The 19,435-nt window shown below is 37.4% G+C and overlaps 1 protein-coding gene across 4 annotated transcripts in view; it reads right to left on the minus strand.

Moving 5' to 3' along the window:
• Window positions 1-19,435, minus strand: part of rbl2 (retinoblastoma-like 2 (p130)) — a 133,945-nt gene that overhangs the window by 76,827 nt on the left and 37,683 nt on the right. For all 4 annotated transcript variants that reach the window (XM_063066876.1, XM_063066875.1, XM_063066877.1 and 1 more), the window contains one exon: window positions 14,802-14,930. In XM_063066876.1, the coding sequence (XP_062922946.1) occupies window positions 14,802-14,930 (129 nt within the window). The remainder of the gene's footprint in view (window positions 1-14,801; window positions 14,931-19,435) is intronic.

The following is a 19,435-nucleotide window of genomic DNA, read 5'->3' on the forward strand; positions in this document are numbered from 1 at the left end:
TCCTGTTATCGCAGTGGTAAATAAAATCAAGTCCCATGCTCTCAGTTCTCCATTATTTTCAGTGTTTTGTATTGAGCATTGTGTGTTATTTGTAATGCAACTTGCAGAGGGTGTTCCTATGCATCTGCAGCCCTTGTTCTTCATGGTGGTACAGGTTGCAAGTTGGGGATGTGCTATTGGAGTGAACAAGGCGAGTAACTGCAATGTATGCTATATCCACCTTGCACCAGTGGTGGAGGGAATGAATGCTTAGAATACTTGATGGAGGTGTCAATCAAGCAGGTTGCTTTGTCCTTCAGCATAACAAGCATCTTGAGAATTATTCATTGGCACTGCACTCATATAGGCAAGTGAGGATTATTCTCTAATATTCTTGACTTATGTCGCCTTTAGCTGGTAGAAGAGGTTGTGTAAATCAGAGAGTGAGTTACTCACCAGAAGCTAATCACACGAAGACCAACTTTTGCAGCTTATCTGGCTGGTCCAATTCAGTTTCTGGTAAATAGCAATCTGCAGAATGTTGACGAAGCATTTGGAAATGATAATACTATGGAATGTCAATAGTAGGAGATTGGCCCTCTCATTGAGGATGCATTCGGAAATGGTAATACTATGGAATGTCAATGGTAGGAGAAAGACCTTCTTTTGTTGAAGAAGCATTTGGAAATGATAATATTATGGAATGTCAATAGGAGGAGAAAGACCCTCTCTTGTTGAGGAAGCATTCGGAAATTGAATTGAATTGAATTGACTTTATAGTTGGTATATAGACCTTCTCTTGTTAAAGATGGCCATTGCCTGGCATCACTTTTGTGGCATCTACAATACTTGTCAATTAACAGGCCGTGCTTGCATCATGGTTGTTATGAGGTCGGGAACAAATTGGTCCTGACAAACCCCCAACTGATCATCAGTGAAGAAGGTAGTAGAGGCAAGTGGGGCTTGATAGCATTGTCAAAAGCAGCTTCCATCACTTTTCTGATGATCGAAAGCACACTAACTGAATAATAAATAGCTATGATTGATTTGTCCTTTTTTATGAATAGGATATCGGTGGGCAACTTTCAGGAATATTATAACTGTACTGACTGTTTGAGTTGAGAAGAAGCACAGAACAGCACTGAAGTTTAGTATAAAAGGAATCCAGAAACTGGCTGAACGGTTTTAAATCACCAGACAAATCTGTCTTGCATTGTCAATGGCAACTCTTGCTTTGCATTTTAGATATAAAAATCAAAATCTTTATTATTTTCTTACGGAAACATCTGCATGATGCTAAAACTTTTTATTCCATATTTTGCATTAAAAGCATAGATTGCTTATTTTAGGCAATAAGACCATAAGACATAGTAGCAGAATTAGGCCATTCAGCCCATCAAGTCTATTCTTCCATTCCATCATGGCTGATTTATTATCCCTCTAAGCCCAATCTCCCGTCTTCTCCCTATAAACTTTGAGCCCTATGACTCTAAGAAAACTCTAAGCCTTTCATCATTCTTCCTTTAAAATATACCTTAAGATATAGATCATTGATCATCTGCCCTATTTCCTTATTTGCAAATGTTAAACATTGAGGTATTTTGTTACCTTAAGAATATTATACAAAGCATTAAATACAAATGAGAATTAATAGAGATACTAACCAAAGACGATCAAAAAAATTCAAAATTTGTCTTTTTATACATAAATTGATTCATTAGAAATAAGCAGATTGTACATTGAATATTATTACATATATCTACTTAAATAAAATAGAGCAGTGCTGCCAGGATAGTCAAGGACACGACCCACCCAGCCAACAGACTTTTCGTCCCTCTTCTCTCCGGGAGAAGGCTTAGGAGCTTGAAGACTCGTACAGCCAGATTTGGGAACAGCTTCTTTCCAACTGTGATAAGACTGCTTAACAGATCCTGACCCTCATCTGGGCCGTATCCTCCAAATATCCGGACCTGCCTCTAGATTTTTTTGCACTACCTTACTTTCCATTTTTCTATTTTCTATTTATGATTTATAATTTAAATTTTTAATTTACTAATTTTTTACTATTTTTAATATTTAATATTTGTAATCCAGGGAGCAAGAAGCGCAGAATCAAATATCGCTGTGATGATTGTATGTTCTAGTATCAATTATTTGGCGACAATAAAGTATAAAGTATAAAATATGTATTATGGTAGAACTGATTGAACAGAGATCATTGCAAAGATTCATAGGTATTAATTTTAACATTGTTCTTCTTATAATCTATGAGACCTAAAAGACAAAAGATATTTATGAGGTAGTGAACAAGCAATTTGTGAAATAGTGTACTAAAACAAATGGGGAACTGATTAATTGACATGCTATAATACATTTCACACTTTTCAGCATTTGACTATGCTTTTAGACAGCTCATTTTCATACAGTTTAGAACCCAGAAGCTCACAAATGGGAATTCAATCTCTTTGTTACAGCATTCATATTCTGTTCATAAGAATGCTCGAGAAAAAAAATTCTGATGACGAGCAGAGATGATAAAACAGAGTTTCAGAATTTCGAAATTCCATTTTAATGACATTAGCAGAGATTTTGTGGTACAATTTGTGCTCTAACTTTATACCAATGTGGTTAGTGAATCAAAAGATCACACTTTCTGCATAAGCTACTGTAGAAGTCATGCATCTGTTCTCTATCTGAATTGTATTCTGTGTTGTGTGTTTACTATGGTAACTAGTTACATGAGTGGGTGTGTGGTAAGAGCAAAGGGAATAAGTTATGTATTCTTCCTTACTTCGTCGCAGTCAATAGCTTGAGACTGACGGATGTCATATCTTTTGCTAATCGCTCAATAGTGCTCAATTACACCTAACTTTCATTTGGGTACACTTAAGTTTCATTGCTTTATGTTTGTATGCTTGCTAATTGCTATTGAAGGATCAAATAAAGGATTTGACTTTTGGAACAAGTATTATTGGAGCTGGGGGTGCGTCATGCAAGTATAACAAATCTGCAGGGTCACAGCAGCGGAGTTGTTTTGGTTTTTGGTTTGGTATTGCCTCAACAGCACACCCTACAGTCAACAGGGCTTTTATTTTTAATTGCTAGGCAGAAGCAGATTTTATGTGGTAATTCAAATTCAGTTAAGTGCACTTCTCTTTAACAGCAATCGCAGCAATCTTTTGCTCATGTTATCCAGTGTTTTGAGACAGATATGATCATCATAATTTTTTTAAAAAGGTCCTGATTGTCTGCCATAACTGTGATAGGATAATCAGCAAATCTTCTGGACTAACAGACCAAATATTTCATGGATGTGCTGCTGAAATGTCTCCATGCATCCCTGTAAAAGTTCACAACAATAAGCTCATTTTCTCACTGTACAGAGGTACCAGAAGCTCCAATCCACCATGACTCAATTCAAGTAACGTTTTTATTATACATACCTTACAGATGCATGGTGTCAGTATAGGGAAATTAATTATGACTCTCTAAAACATTCCAGTTCCAGTACAATAATCAATATACTTTTGTCGAAATAGATAATCAACCCCATTTGAGCCATTCGTGTCAATTTTTGGGCAGGCAGTGGAGGAAAATGGGAAAGCCGTCTTAGCACCAAATCAACATCTGTCTTTACAATCTTTGTATCAGATTGGACACTAGAATATCAATCACATGCAAAAATCTCAAAATCCATATCTAGTTATTGAATGATACGAATATACTGAATAAAGTACCAAGTATCTAGCAGTGTTTTGTTATTATTGGCTTAAATTGCAAATTGATAAATGCTATCAACATGGTAACGGCACATGGTAATTGGAGAAGCATGGACTAAAGAGTTGTAATCACACAGAAAACAGACTTGGAATAAATATATTCTCTCAGATTAGAGAAATATAACTCATGATGTCCTCAATGATCAGTCTTCATTTTCAATTATATTTATACCAAAAGCTTGAAGGAGACAATGTATGAGGTATCCAATTTTGCAGATGGCACGAAAATAGATGGAAGGGCATGATGCGGGGAGACTTCCGGGTCATCAAGGGAATGGCGGCGTAAAGAAAAGGTCTCTTGACAAAAAAGAAGGTAAACTGCCCCAAAATCGAATTTAGACAAATACTTTATATTGCATAACTATATTAATAAAAGGGGCAAGGATGATGTCTAAGAACAAGAATAAAAAGTCCGCTTCGAAGGCTGATAAACATAAAGAGACGCAGCAAGGCGACGGGCCTAGCTCCCCCACGGCAAGCCAGGACGGAGATAATGAGGGGGAATCGGTGACTCTGTCTTTGATTCTCGGAGAGATTTGCGAGTTCCGACAAGATAACAGCAAACAGCTGGAAGATATTAAAGGAGAAACAGTAAAAACTAACTCGCGGATAGATGAAGCCGAAGCGAGGATTGTTGGAATTGAAGAGAAGCTACAAAATGCCGAGGAAGTGATAGCAGAAATGCTGAAGCTACAAGACCAGCTCCAGTGGAAACTAATAGATCAAGAAGGCCGCTCAAGAAGGGAAAATGTGAGGATCTACGGAGTTCCCGAAGGAACCGAAGGTAAACCCGGATTGATGATTCCCTTCGTGGAGAAGCTGCTAAGAGAGAACCTTGATATACCGGCCGCAAAAGACCTACAGATAGAAAGGGCTCACTGCGCGTTGGCACCACAGCCTCCGGCAGGCGCCCAGCCCAGATCGATTCTGATCAGATTTCTCAGTTACAGAACGAAGGAAGAGGTGCTTAAAAGAGCATGGCAAAAGAAAGGTTTCATGTGGAACAACTGCAAAATCAGTTTAGACCACGACTACGCACCAGGGATTCTTGCCAGATGGAAGGAATATGCGGAAACATGGAGGGTCCTGAAGGAAAACAACATCAGATTTCAGACCCTGTATCCAGCTCGGCTGAGAGTCTTTTACGACGAAGGGACAAAAACTTACGCTACGGTGGAGGAGGCAACGTTGGACCTGGCGGACTGGGGACTACCTATTAAAGTTATCACCCAACCGGAGTCGCTACTGGAGAGGATTCGGCAGAAGTCGTGGCAGTTAGTGGGGCGAGGACGCTCCACTCGAACCAGAGTGTCAAACTACAAGGAAAAGCTGCAAATATTCAGACGCGAATGTACAGAGAATACAGATTAATTAAGAGAAATGACTGAAAAGAGTAAATCGGACTTAAAAGTAAAATGAAAACTGGTAACTGAAAATAAACTAGGCGGAATAACTTGAATGATAGCAATATGGTCGAGACATAAATAGGAGAAAATTCTCTATGATTATTCAAACTGCTGAGGGCCCTCTAACACAGGGTGAAGATAGAGGTTATCCCTCTGAACTGAGGCGGGTCGGTGCTCAGGCCTCACTGTGGGAAGTCGGGAAAATTTTTCAAATGTTATACGTTCAGAAATGTCCAGGGTGTGGTTATATGTCTTGGTTTACTGTTGAGAAGGGATTGCTTACTGTTTGGTTAGAAAAGGAGAGTGCTTTTTTTCTACTAGAGAAAAATGCAAACTGAATTGGTAAAAATAATTTCCTATAATGTTAATGGGGTTTTGAATCCAATTAAAAGAAATAAGATTATGTCTAAATTGAAAAAAGAGAGGGCACAAATAGCTTTCCTCCAGGAAACACATATGAGCCAATCTGAACATGGAAAATTAAAAAGAATGGGCTTTAAGCATGTATTTTATTCATCATATAAATTGAGTCACAAAAGAGGGGTAGCTACTTTAATATCAAGTACTCTTAATTATGAACATATTTCAGAGACTAGAGACAAAGAAGGATGGTTTGTAAAAATCACAGGAAGAATAGAAGGTACAGAAATAACATTGCTGAATGTTTATGCTCCTCCAGGTAGTGAATGGTCATTTTATAGACACATTTTTGACCTAATGGTCAGTTCTCGAGGGGTAGTAATTTGTGGAGGGGATTTTAATATTAGATTAAATCCTATATTAGATTCTTCAAGAATAGTTACTCAGAATAAACCTCTGACTCGGAAAGTGAATTCATTGATGGAGGAGTTGGGAATTATAGATGTCTGGAGGGAATTACACCCTACTAGTAAAGATTATACATATTACTCTTTCCCTCATTCAGCCTATTCAAGGATAGACTATTTCTTTATCTTTAATACAGATAGACTCAGGATAAAAAACTGTAATATTGCAACAATTGATCTGTCGGATCATAGCCCAGTCTCTATGTCTCTAATCCTGGAAAGGAAAATGAGGAAAACACTATGGAGGCTAAACTCACATATACTCAATAACCCGAAAGTAATGGAGAGATTAAGGGGAGAAATCAAAGAATATCTAGACCTTAATGACACGGGAGAAACATCACCAGTGATTTTATGGGATACATTGAAAGCTGTACTGAGAGGGAAAATTATTTCCATTACTACTCACATGAAAAAAATCAATGCACAAAAATTAGCAGACCTTCAAGGAAAATTAAAACAACTTCAAGTTGTAGATAGCAACAAAAGTAATTCAAATCAAAAACAGGAAATTAGGAAATTGCAAAGTGAAATTGATGATATTTATATGTTGGAAACTCAAAGAAATTTTCTTTACCTGAGACAAAAGAATTATGAAGTAGGAGGTAAATCAGCTAGATTATTAGCATATAAATTACGAAAACAACAAGCAGACAATACAATTCATAAAATAAAGAATCCAAAGACAAAGCTTGTGGAGAGTACAATAGGGAAAATTCAAGAGAGTTTTGAAACATATTATCGAGAGCTGTACTCCCAACCCCGGGCCCCCAATGAGCCCTATATAGACAGTGTATTGAATTTTTTAGATCTACCTAAACTTACAGATTTACAAAATGAAAGTTTATTAGAACCAGTAACTGTCAAAGAACTGAACGTGGCCATCTCTAGGTTAAAGGCTGGAAAGTCCCCGGGTTCTGATGGGTTTACCTCAGAGTGGTACAAGTCCCTGAAGACACAGTTAGCCCCATTACTACTTAACACCTTTAATTGGATCTTGCAGAGAGGAGAAACTCCACCTTCCTGGAGAGAAGCGATTATTTCAGTTATTCCTAAAGAGGGTAAAGATAAACTAGAATGTGGCAATTATCGGCCAATTAGTGTTCTTAATTTAGATTACAAACTATTTACATCTATATTAGCGCGCAGATTGGAAAAGCTTTTACCTGGCCTAATCCACTTAGACCAGACTGGATTTATTCAACAAAGACAAACACAGGACAACATAAGGAGAACTCTGCACATATTAGAACAGGTTAATAAGAACGAGACAGAGACAATGGTAGTAGGATTGGGCGCTGAGAAAGCTTTTGATTCAGTTAGTTGGGCATTCCTATACAGAGTGTTAGGAAGATTCAGCTTTCAAGAAAGGTTTATTAAAGTAATTCAGACTCTATATGACAGCCCTACAGCCCGAATTAAGATAAATGGGGACCTCTCTGACTCCTTCATTTTAGAGAGAGGCACTAGACAGGGATGCCCAATTTCTCCTCTCCTTTTTGCGCTATATATTGAACCACTTGCCCAACTAATAAGACAGAGCGAAACTGTAAAAGGTATCAAGGTGGCAGGGATTGAACAGAAAGTGGTGTTATTCGCAGATGATGTTTTGGTCTATCTGAGTGAACCAGAAAAATCATTTATAGGATTGTTTACACTGTTGGATGACTTTGGGAAAATATCAGGTTATAAAATAAATGTAAAGAAAACGCAGGTTATGTCCCTAAATTATACATCATCCAAAAAATTGCAGGATACATACGATCTTAAGTGGGAAGCTAAATCATTAAAATATTTAGGAATAACCCTGCCGAAGGATCTTTCAACACTGTCACAGGTAAATTATGGGCCATTAATCTCAGAGATAAAAGCAGATATGCATAGATGGAATCTTATCCCCTTTTTAAGTTTAAATTCAAGGATAAATACTATAAAAATGAATATTCTTCCTCGGTTATTATATCTTTTCCGTACTTTACCAGTGGAAGTGGATGATAATCAATTCAGGGAATGGGACAAATGGATTTCCCGCTTCATTTGGCAAGGAAGGAAACCTAGAATTCGATATAACACCTTACAGTTAGGGAAGGAAGGAGGAGGTATGGTTCTTCCTTGCATGAGAAATTATTTTTATGCCTCACAGATAACCCCTCTGGTATATTGGTGTAATAGGGAATATAAGGCTAGATGGAAGGAAATAGAATTTGGATTAGTTGACAGTTTTCCTCTTCAGGCCTCAATAGCTGACAAAGGGTTGATGGCCCAGTTGGAAAAATTTAATAATGCTTGGATAAATCTTACATTAAAAGCATGGCAGAAGGTGGTTAATTCATGTGGAATTAATAACATGTTAAAACTCTTTAGATGGTGTGCATATGATACCGAATTCCTTCCCAACAGAGGAGATAAAAGATTTGAGCTATGGATAAAGAAAGGTCTTACAACCTACCTCTCATTTATAGATAAAAGAGTATTACAAAGTTTCCAAATCCTGCAGGACAAACATGGCCTAGAACATAATGACTTTTTTAGGTACCTTCAAATACGAAACTATGTTAACCAGAGTTGTAGATATACAGACCTATCAACAGTAGAATTAGAATTTTTCAAGATTCTGAATTCGGCTTGCAGTTCAATACCTAGTAAATCAGTTTCTCGCCTATATAATGCACTCTCCCATGCTAAAAATGTAAATACACTGTATATTAAAGAGAAGTGGGAGAAAGAAGCGGGGTTGGTACTTTCAGAGGAGGCTTGGGGGAAAATCTGCAGCTTTCAATGGTCCTCGACTAATTCTTTGACTTGGAGAGAACATTGTTGGAAAAACATTATAAGATACTTCAAGACCCCATATCAGGAAAAATATAAAGATACAAATGTGATGTGTTGGAGAAGGTGCGGCTCCAAGGAGGCAAATCATTTTCATATTTTCGGGGATTGCCCTAAATTAAGTCTATTTTGGGAAGGTTTCATAGAACATTAGTTAAGGTACTTAGGTCCCAGATACCTCTGAACTTTGAGACGCTCTATTTGGGGCATGTATTGTTCCTTGAACAGAAGGAAGATATAAAGTTGCTGCAGGCCCTCTTAGCGGCAAGTAAGAAATCAATCACTAGAAAATGGCTAAATCCAATACCACCTACATTAGAAGATTGGTACGAAATTATCTTGGAAATATTTAAAATGGAAAAGTTGACTTACTCCCTGAGAACTCAAAAAGAAACATTTTATCAAATCTGGAATAAATGGATTGAATATATATCCCCAATGCGAGCAGACTTTAGATGACGCTCCTAATGATTTATATTGCTCTTCTCATCAACACAGTAATATTGCTAACGTAAGCACCCCTAGTCTAAATGTTTGTTTTTTTTTTGGAAAATACAGAATTAACACAAGTAAAGGGAAAGATTTGGGAAAGGGATAAAAAAAATGAAAAAATTAAGTAAATAAGTACATAGGGATTGGATAATTATGTCTGCGGGCAGGAACAAGCACGAACAAATTGGGATATAAACACCTACAATGGTTGGTATATAGGCTTGTATGCAACATTTTGGACCAGTGGAAATGGTCCAGAAGGGTTGTATGGAAACTATTATTACCATTTTTCTTAACAACTAATTTCATTACTTAGCCTAATAGGTTAGATTTACCACAGTACATAATTATCTATTTAAATGTTTATTTTCCTTTTATATCATCTCAATGTGTACTTAAGAATGTATAAATAATTGTAGTTTTATACATATAAAAAAAATGGAAAAGGTTATATGTGTGAAAAAAGTATATGATAATTGTGAATTCCTTATCCAAATAAAAATAAAATTTAAAAAAAAGGAAGGGCATGATGCAATGGGGATACTAGAACTCTGCCACAGGACACAGATAGGTTAAGTAAGTGGATAAAAACTTGAGTTTCATGTGGGAAAGTGGGAAATTAAGCACTTCAGTGACGGAAATCTAAAAGGCAGACTATTACCTTAATAGAGAAAGAATACAAATGCAGAGGGATTTAGATGTACACAGTGTGAAAGGTTAGCAGGCAAGTGCAGTAAATGGCATTTGACTTTCATTTTAAGAGAGTTGGAGTTTAGAAACAGAAGTATTCTTACAATTGAATGGGATATTGGGAATAATATAGTGCCATTGGAAGCAGTCCAAAAGAGATTTTATCGGCTAATTGAGGCTAAAGAAATTAGATCTATATTCTTTGGAGTTTTGAAGAATGAAGGGTAATCTTATTCAAAAGATGCCAAGATCGTTTGGAAGCATGACAAGGTACGTACCAAGATATTTCCATTTTTTGGGAGAATTTCAAACTAAGGGCACAGTTACATGAACAGAGGCTGGATATTTAAAACAAAGTTCCATAGGAACAGCTTCTCACAGACAGTGGTGAATCTCTGGAATACTTGTGGAGGCCAGATCAGAGAGGTACTGAAAGCGAAAGTGGAGAATATTTTGAAAGGAGGAATTGGGGCCCCTGCAGAGCTGGTACAAAAGTGGAAATGCGGCTGGGGCAAATCAGGCATGATCATACTGAACAGCAGAGTAGGTTTATGAGACTGACATGCCTCTCCTTGTTCTATTTTCCAATATTCTTGTTATCATAGCTATGAGGCACTTCCTCAACCACAAGAAGCTCCAAATGGCTGACTTCATTGCAAACAAAAAATGGAACTATTCTTTAACTGGTTTCTGAGTTTTAAAAAATGTCAGAAGGCCTTCTGTTTTATTTCCTTCTATGGAGCATTCATCAACAGGCTGAGGAGAGGTCCAGAAACTGAGTAAATATTTAATACAAGTTTCCCTTATTTGCAGCTCCTTATGGGAAGAGAATAACATTTACAGTGCAAGATGGGTGGGGAAGGTTCTCATTGCTCAGTATGGGTATTTGAAAAGTGGTGTACAATCTAGGGAAAGAAAGTAAACTGGATGAAAATATGAAAAATGCTTCTAACATTGTAAAAGTACAAGATTAGACTGCCGAATTTTATTGTGTTAAATGTAGTGAGAGACTATTTTCTTTTGGCAATGTCACAACATTCTAATGGAAGTGGAATGTACCCTATAATAATTTTCTTCCTCAAATTCAAATCTGGATTACCCTTTGCCAAATTTTAGCCAACAACTTAAGAATCTGGAAATACATGGTTTCATACTTTGCTGAGTTAATTCCAAACGCTTAGGAAGGGAAGTAGCACTGAAAGTCTGTGGACGTTATTAAGATGACACTAAGCAAATACATGGGATATAGTGCCTATAAAAAGCATTCATCCCCCCCCCAGAAGATTTCATGTTTTATTGTTATATAACATTGAATTTGGTTTTTTTGACACTGCTCAACAGAAGACTCTTTCATGTCTAAATTAATTACAAATATATAAACAAAAATAATTGATAGCACAAGTATTCACACCCTTAAAGTCATAATTTATTAGTATCAATTGTTTGGCGACAATAAAGTATAAAGTATACACACCTTTGGCAGCAATTATAACCTTCAGTCTGTGTGGATAGGCTTCTATCAGTTTTGCACATCTGGAAACAACAATTTTCCCCATTCTTCTTTACAAAACTGCTCAAGCTGTCAGACTGCATGGGGATCGTGAGTGAACAGCCCTTTTCAAGTCCAGCCACAAATTCTCAATTGGATTGAGGTCTGGACTTTGACTTGACCACTTCAGGACATTAACTTTGTTGTTTTTAAGCCATTCCTGTGTAGTATTGGCTTTAGGTTTGGGATCACTGTCTTGCAGGATAACAAATCTTCTCCCAAGTCATAACTCTCTTGCAGACTGCATCAGGTTTTCCTCCAAGACTTCCTTGTATTTTTCTGCATTCATTTTACCCTCTACCTTCACAAGCCTTCCAGGGCCTGCTGCAGTGAAGCATCTCCACAGCGTGATGCAGCTTCACGGTAGGGATGGTGTGTTTTTGGTGATGTGCAGTGTTTAGTCTGATGGCCAAAAAACTCAATTTTGGTTTCATCAGACTATAGAACCTTCTTCCAGCTGAATTCAGAGTCTCCCACGTCTTCTGGCAAACTCTAGCTGAGATTTCATGAGGGTGGCTTTCTCTTTGCTACTCTCCCATAAAGCTGCAAATAGTAAGCACCCGGGCAACAGTTATTGTACGTGCAATCCCTGCCATCTCAGTCACTGAAGCTTGTAATTCCTCCAGAGTTGTCATAGGTTTCTTGGTGGCCCCCCTCACTAGTCCCCTAATTGCACGGTCACTCAGTTTTTGAGGACAGCCTGCTCTAGGCAGATCTACAGCTGTGCCATATTCTTTCCATTTCTTGATAATTGATTTAACTGTACTCCAAGAGATATTCAGTGACTTGGAAATTTTCTTGTATCCATCTCCTGACTTGTGCTTTTTAATAACCTTTTTAAGGAGCTGCTTGGAGTGTTATTTGTCTTCATAGTGTAGTTTTTGCTAGAATACTGACTCACCAGCAGTTGAACTTTCCAGATACAAATGTATTTGTACTACAATTAATTGAAAGACCTTGATTGTACACTAGTGATCTCCATTGAACTAATTATGTAACTTCTAAAACCAATTGGCTGCACCAGTGACAATTTGGTGTGTCATATTAAAGAGGGTGAATACTTATGCAATCAATTATTTTGTATTTTATATTTGTAATTAATTTAGATCACTTTGTAGAGATCTGTTTCACTTTGATATGAAAGAGTATTTTTCTGTTGATCAGTGTCAAAAAAATCAAACTAAAACCACTGTGATTCAATGTTGTAAAACAATAAAACATGAAAACTTCCCGGGGGGGCGGGGGGTGAATACTTTTTATACGCACTTTTATTTGTCACAGGATCCCATTGACAGTTGGAAGTCTAATCTCAATACAGCCAAAGGTAAACACACCATGGAGAAAACCCAACCAATTATGCTTTGGTGATCTATGTTCCTATAACTTTATGACTTTCCAAAATTGACTGCATATGTTGATAGCAAACTGAAATTAGGTAACTGGTGAAGATCAAAGTGTCTTCAGTGTGTCATGGTAACACATAAGGACCTCATATGATAAGCAAGGTTTTGTTCTACACACATCACAATTCCAGCAGCTGAAACTTTGAGTGAATTAAGAGATTTGCAATTGTGGTTAAGAAAGAAGATAAGTATTTTGCATTGCTGTTAAAGGATTACCAGTTTTACAAGGGGGTAGGCAGCAGCTTGAGTATATTAAGGAGGTGAGATTACCAAACTTCTAAGTTGAAGTCTTTGGAGCGCAATTCTATGGTGGGGTGAGAGAAGAGTGCATAATAACTCGGCAGTATTCAAACTGGTAAGCTTGTGCCAAAGTACTGCGAGTGTTGAATTCATTCTGGAAAAAAAAACTTGGCAGTGTGCACAGGATATTAATTACATACAGGTGCAGTTTTAAGGAAAGAATTGGATGATATAATCCTGTGCTGTTTACAAAAAGTGCAAAGCATGAAAATTCTTCTTTCATAATTTACTCCATTTTCTTGTTATTTTAAAGGGTGAATCATATGTTTTGCCTCAGAAGAATATTATTCCCCCTTGTGGTTACTCAGTGTAACCATATCAGATGTTCCACTATTTAAGCTTTATTTGTGTACAATTATTTAATTTTTTAAATCCTGAATTATCAATTAATGGAATTCATAGTTAATCAGACTGCACATCTCAAATATTTAAATAGTTACTCAAGGATGTTGTAACTATTGAGGAGTATGTAAATCATTGGCCCTTTTGCTGGTTATAAGAAAGTAAATGGAACCATTGTGAATATGTTGGAACATAAATGTGAGGTGATTTTTTCTGGCTGGAGACTCCAATATTAGATGTCACTCTCAGAAGGTTCAGCAAATAAGGAATGAGATTAAGCAATTTCTCCTCATTCGGAGGACTGTGATTCTTTGGAATTTCCTACCAGGGTCATTTTGAGTGTTCAGTCCTTGTAGAATCAGAGCAGAAGGTTTACAACTTTACTGGGAATCAAGAGAAATGGGATTAGGGTGATAACATTGTCATTTGTGTAGAAATTCAATTTTATTGAATATTGATTGGACTCAAGAGTATAATTTAATTTATCAGGACTCTGGGAAGATTAAAATCGAACACAACAGCTATATTACGTCTGTTTCAAGGTCCTTTCTTCATACTGTCCAAAACCATAGTATCAAAGGGCTAATAAATCACAACCATCAGTGTTTCTCAACCTTTATCTTATCACTATACATGCTAACCTATCTGATCTTTCAATCCAAGATTCTTCCTCACAACCAGCCCAATTTTATTGTTCTCTCCTTTTCTATTTTCTCTGTGCTTTTCCTCTAATTTTAGGTGTGCTGGGACATTTAGTTTCCAATCTTAGTTGCCATGAAATGGTTGTGTTCTGATATACACCAATTCAAAAAAAATGGAAATAGATTTTTGATCTTAAAAAGTTTACTTCACAGCCATGTTGGAACACACCTGCCACAGTTTTTGACCACTCATGTCATCTGTCATTATATCTCTATGATGTTATACATCTACACTAATTACAATGTCACCAAACTTTACGCCATTATCCAATTAAAGTATACAATTCCCTATTGTCTTATCAAAATAATTTAATAAATGGTAAATATAGTACATGGGAATAAGATTTCTACATCAACACGGTTTACAGTTTATTGTCATGGTTAAAAAAAAACACGATTTAAAGTAACAAGGTTGTTTTGCATGCTCAAGAAAATGATTCCACATCTCCCTATTTCAGACAAAATTATCCATTAAGGTGAAGAACAATTTCAGAAGGGACCTACCTTTGAAATTGGGATTCAGCAAATCTTTACGGTGAGAGCAAAGCAGTGCATTCCCAAATACCAAGTCAATCACACACAGCAGAAGATGATAGGAATTAACAAGGTCATCACTGATCATCGGAAAGTTTCCTAAAGAAGAAAGAAATGATGTATCTAAGTATATTTTTACACAAACATTTCCATGATATTTATAATGATTTTACCCTTATATTTTTGGCATAGTTTTCTGTGATATAATTTAATTATTGATCAATAATTTCTGGAAGAGGATGAAAAGCCGCATCATCACTTTGGAAAAGAAAACAAACAATGTCACTTATGGAAGTTCCATCAATCCAATTACCACCCCTTAATACCGATTTCATAACAATAAACATTGAAGTTTCCAACAATGAACCAAAGCCAAATTTCAACGACTGTCATCAGATTTTTGAAATAATAATTGAAAGTACAAGTCACACTCAGCCCGCCAGGTAACTAAAGCTAAAATAAAAGCATGCCAATCAAGTGGGATGGGTTGATCTAAAAATCTAACTCATTATAATTGTGACAGGCAGAACGGAGGCGTGACTGGTGGAGCCACTACTTCATTGCATCAGTGACTAGGTTTTCGCCATTACCTCGCAACTGTCTGAGTGTCTGAGAACATCGGTCGCAAGTATGAAGGCCAGGAGTACACACAGTTTCCATCCAAATGCTTTAGTTTCCTCCCACATCCCAAAGACATGCAAACTGGTAGGTTAATTGGCCACTGTAAATTGCTCCTTGGTACATTGATGAATGGTAGAACCTGGTGGGATGTGGGTTATGAATTAGTGTAGATGGGTGCTTAATATACAACATAGATTGGTGCATCAAATGGTGTGCTTCCATGCTTATGGCCATGACACAATAACCAACTGGGTTTTTCAATCTGAATTTTCTTCTCCCACAAAATTGGAGCAGCATCCTTAAAGGCTCAGGCATGAGATGAGAGTACAATACAAAGTTCTGCAACAAAGTCCAATCTCTTAAAGTTGATGCCATGATAGAATAGTTAAGTGATATATATTGGATCAAACATCATATTATTAACATAGCAACAATTCACAATAAAAGGATCACAAAAATGAACATCTGCTTCACTGAATGGCACATGGTTTTACTCCATAAAATAGTGTAGCTACTGCAAACACTCGTATATGGCACCTGCTCTTTGTTAAAAAATAACCTTGAGTTACTGAATTATTCCCAGTTAGTTAAAACAATTTTTACTTTATTTCATAAAATACTCAAATTAACTTATATAACCTGTTCAACTCACATATTAGCAAGTTTCATTAAAAGCACAACTACTGCTTAATGATCAGAAAATTTCCATGATACACACTTGCCAAGCCGATTATTTCCTCACTCTCAATGGGTTGTAAAATTCCACTACAGAACTAAGAAAAATAACCCTACCACCCTCTCCCCCCCCCCCCGCCCCATTAACATGAAGCAGCACAGGAAATGTACGTTTCTTTTGACCACAAGCATTTCAACTATCCATACTGGCACCAAGGCTGGAACTTTACATTTTTGATGTTGAACACCTACCACCTGCCTGCGCATAGACAATCCCACTACAGTAAAATCTGGAGTCACGGAAACATGACTAAATAGTGAAGCAGGAATAATGAATTCAGGACTGCAAACCACTGAGAAACAAAAAAAAATCTAGTTGCAAATGAGCTTAAAACAATTAAAAATTAAACTGGAATAAATAGGTTAAAAGAATTATTGCACCCTAATAGCACAGGGGTACTCAAGTACAAGTGGAAAAAGTCAACATCCATAAGTAACTGTAAAACAAGTTTTGTGGTCAACCTTTTTGAAAAGACATTCGAATCCTGAAATGTTATTCTGCCATTTGCTTTCATAATGCTTAACAAGCCTGGTCTTTGTGTTTTTGCTGATCAATCTGCTAAAGAATGGTGACTCAGCTTGCTTGTATACCAACGAACTGATGAAATTGTGGTGTAGCCAGTAAGTACCTCACTATTATGGACACTTCAGGTGCAGCTTTTCAATAGCCAGATGCTGACATGGGGTTAGGGCATTTGACAAAGTACTGAGGTAAAGTAATTTAACCTTGCATCTCAAAATATGCTTGCCAATGTACCAATCACAAAACCACTACTTCCATTTTAATACGGTACCAAAGGACATCACATCAACTAGCCCCAATCCTACAAAATAAAAACTCTTTCACTCAATCTAGCTACAGCGGCTGATATGTCATTCCCATGAAAGGAAAATGATCAAGACAATGAGGATGAAGGAAGAAAATAAAGAGAGTCTTGAGATATGAGCAAGAGGCATAGTAGAGCCACTGCCTTGCAGCACCAGAGACCTAGGGAAAAGGCTCAGGGGGTTATGGGCCTAATGCAAGCATTTGACACTAGAGGGGAGATGCTGAGGTTGGCATGGGCCATTTAGCCTGAAGGGCCTGTTTCTGTGCTATATTACTCTAGTAGGGTTTCTAGATCTGCTCAAATTAGTGGACATAGATTGAAGATAAAAGGTTTAAAGGAGATCCAAAGAATCCCCCCCTCCAACCTCCCTATGGTGGTTGGAATATGGAACATAATGGGTGCGGACACTTTCTACATTCAACAAGTATCTGGATGAGCACTTGAACTGATAAAGCATGAAACCAAATGGAATGTGTACAGCCTATTGGTCAGCATGGATAGGAATGGTCAAAGGACCTACTTCTGTCCTGTAGAACTCCAGCAAACTGGTTAATGTGATCAGTCGAGCACATTCTTTCCTTCACATTTCTGATGTGCATTAACTAAAACGTTATTTGTTGCATTTTAAGAGATAGAGAAACAAGCAAACTCTGCAAGAATACAAATAACCAATTGCAATATTAACTGAATCTCAAATAGATGTTGTGGCCTAAAAGTCACACTTAACACTTCATATGATAAATTGCTCTGTTCTTAGAAAACAGCGCATCTCATTTAATGTAGGTAGCTGTATCAAATGTTTACTTAAAATAATCAATTGATCTTCGTCATTCATTTTACAAACAGAACACCAATTATTCAAATATTTGTGTGACTTACTCATTTCTACAATCCAAAGACAATAAAATCTGCAGGTGCTGGAAATTCAGAGCAACATGCACAAAATGCTGGAGGAACTCAGCAGGTCAAGCCGCAGCTACGGAAAAGAGTAAACAGTCGATATTCCGGGCCCTGCTATCCTTCTTCAGGACTGAGAGGGGAGAGGGAACAGGGGAGATACCTGAATTAAAAGGTGCGGGGTGGGGTGGGGGGAAGAGGCTAGCTGGAAGGTGATAGGTGAAGGGCTGAAGAAGAAGGAATCTGATCGGAGAGGAGAATGGACAGTAGGAGAAAAGGAAGGAGGAGGGGACCTGAGGAAGTAATAGGCAGGTAATAAGTAAAATGTCAGAGTGGGGAATACTCAAAAGGTGGGGTGGGTGGGCGGGGGGGGGGATCTTGTTCACCGGAAGGAGAAATCAATATTCATACTATCAGGTTGGAGTGTACCCAGATGGAATATAAGATGTTGCTCCTCCGCTCTAAGGGTGGCTTCATCTTGGCACGAGGAGACCATGGATCAGCACATTAGAACAGGAATGGGAATCCGAATTAAAATGTCTGTAGTATTTCTACAGTAACTTGTTTTAAGGTGTGACCACACATCATTCCACTGTGACCTCTGCAAACATCAGAGGATTGTTTTTCATACTAAGCACCCCCCCCCCCACTGCCCAGAACATGAAGGATAGTGGACCAGGAATGACCAATGCACAAGGGAAACTGAGCTCAAAGAACTGATGATTGCCTTGAGAGGATAAGGTTCTAAATGTCTTATGCTTCATGGAACTACTTGGACTTTCAAGTATATGGACAAGACTAGTCCAAGTCCCAATAGGTTTGCTGGGTCAGACCTACACTTAGACATTGTAGAAATTGAAATTAAAGCAATTTTGTCTATTATCCTTTTGTCCTTTTATCTATTATCACTTCCCCTGGACATGCCTATTGCAGATGCAGTTTATAATGTAAATACTAAGACAAGGAAATCTGAAACCATTTCCTCTTCATTCTGCTTTGGAACTGAATACTCCCTGGGTACAACAAAAATGAAAATCTACTCCCCCTTCCATTACTAATCTGAACTTAATTTGAGTTTATGTCATAATAAGCATTCAAAGCTATTTATCTTCAAGTAGCAAAATAAACAGCTGGTATAATAACAGTAATATTCAACCAACATATAGCAAAATGAATCACGCATACTTACATGACTTTTGAAGTTACAGTACCTACACAATGCTCTGGTGCTCATTTGAGTAAAAAGGAAGTTGCAAGCACCAGGCTCCAAGTCACAGGGTGCATCATGCAGACAAGTCCAGACTTGTTGAGTCTGTGTTGTTACCATGCTAAGTGACGCAAAAATATGGCAGTATAGAAACCGTAAACTATTCATATTGAACACTACCAGCCTGTTAGGCACTACTAACATTTCTATCTAGTACACAGGCAAAGAATCCAGTACAATGTATATACTGATTTCTGTTGGTAATTATTTCATATTTTATACAAAGGATAAAATGTACTAATTGCCACTGTCCT

The sequence above is a fragment of the Mobula hypostoma genome, chromosome 14 (assembly GCF_963921235.1).
Source record: "Mobula hypostoma chromosome 14, sMobHyp1.1, whole genome shotgun sequence".
NCBI lineage: Eukaryota > Metazoa > Chordata > Chondrichthyes > Myliobatiformes > Myliobatidae > Mobula > Mobula hypostoma.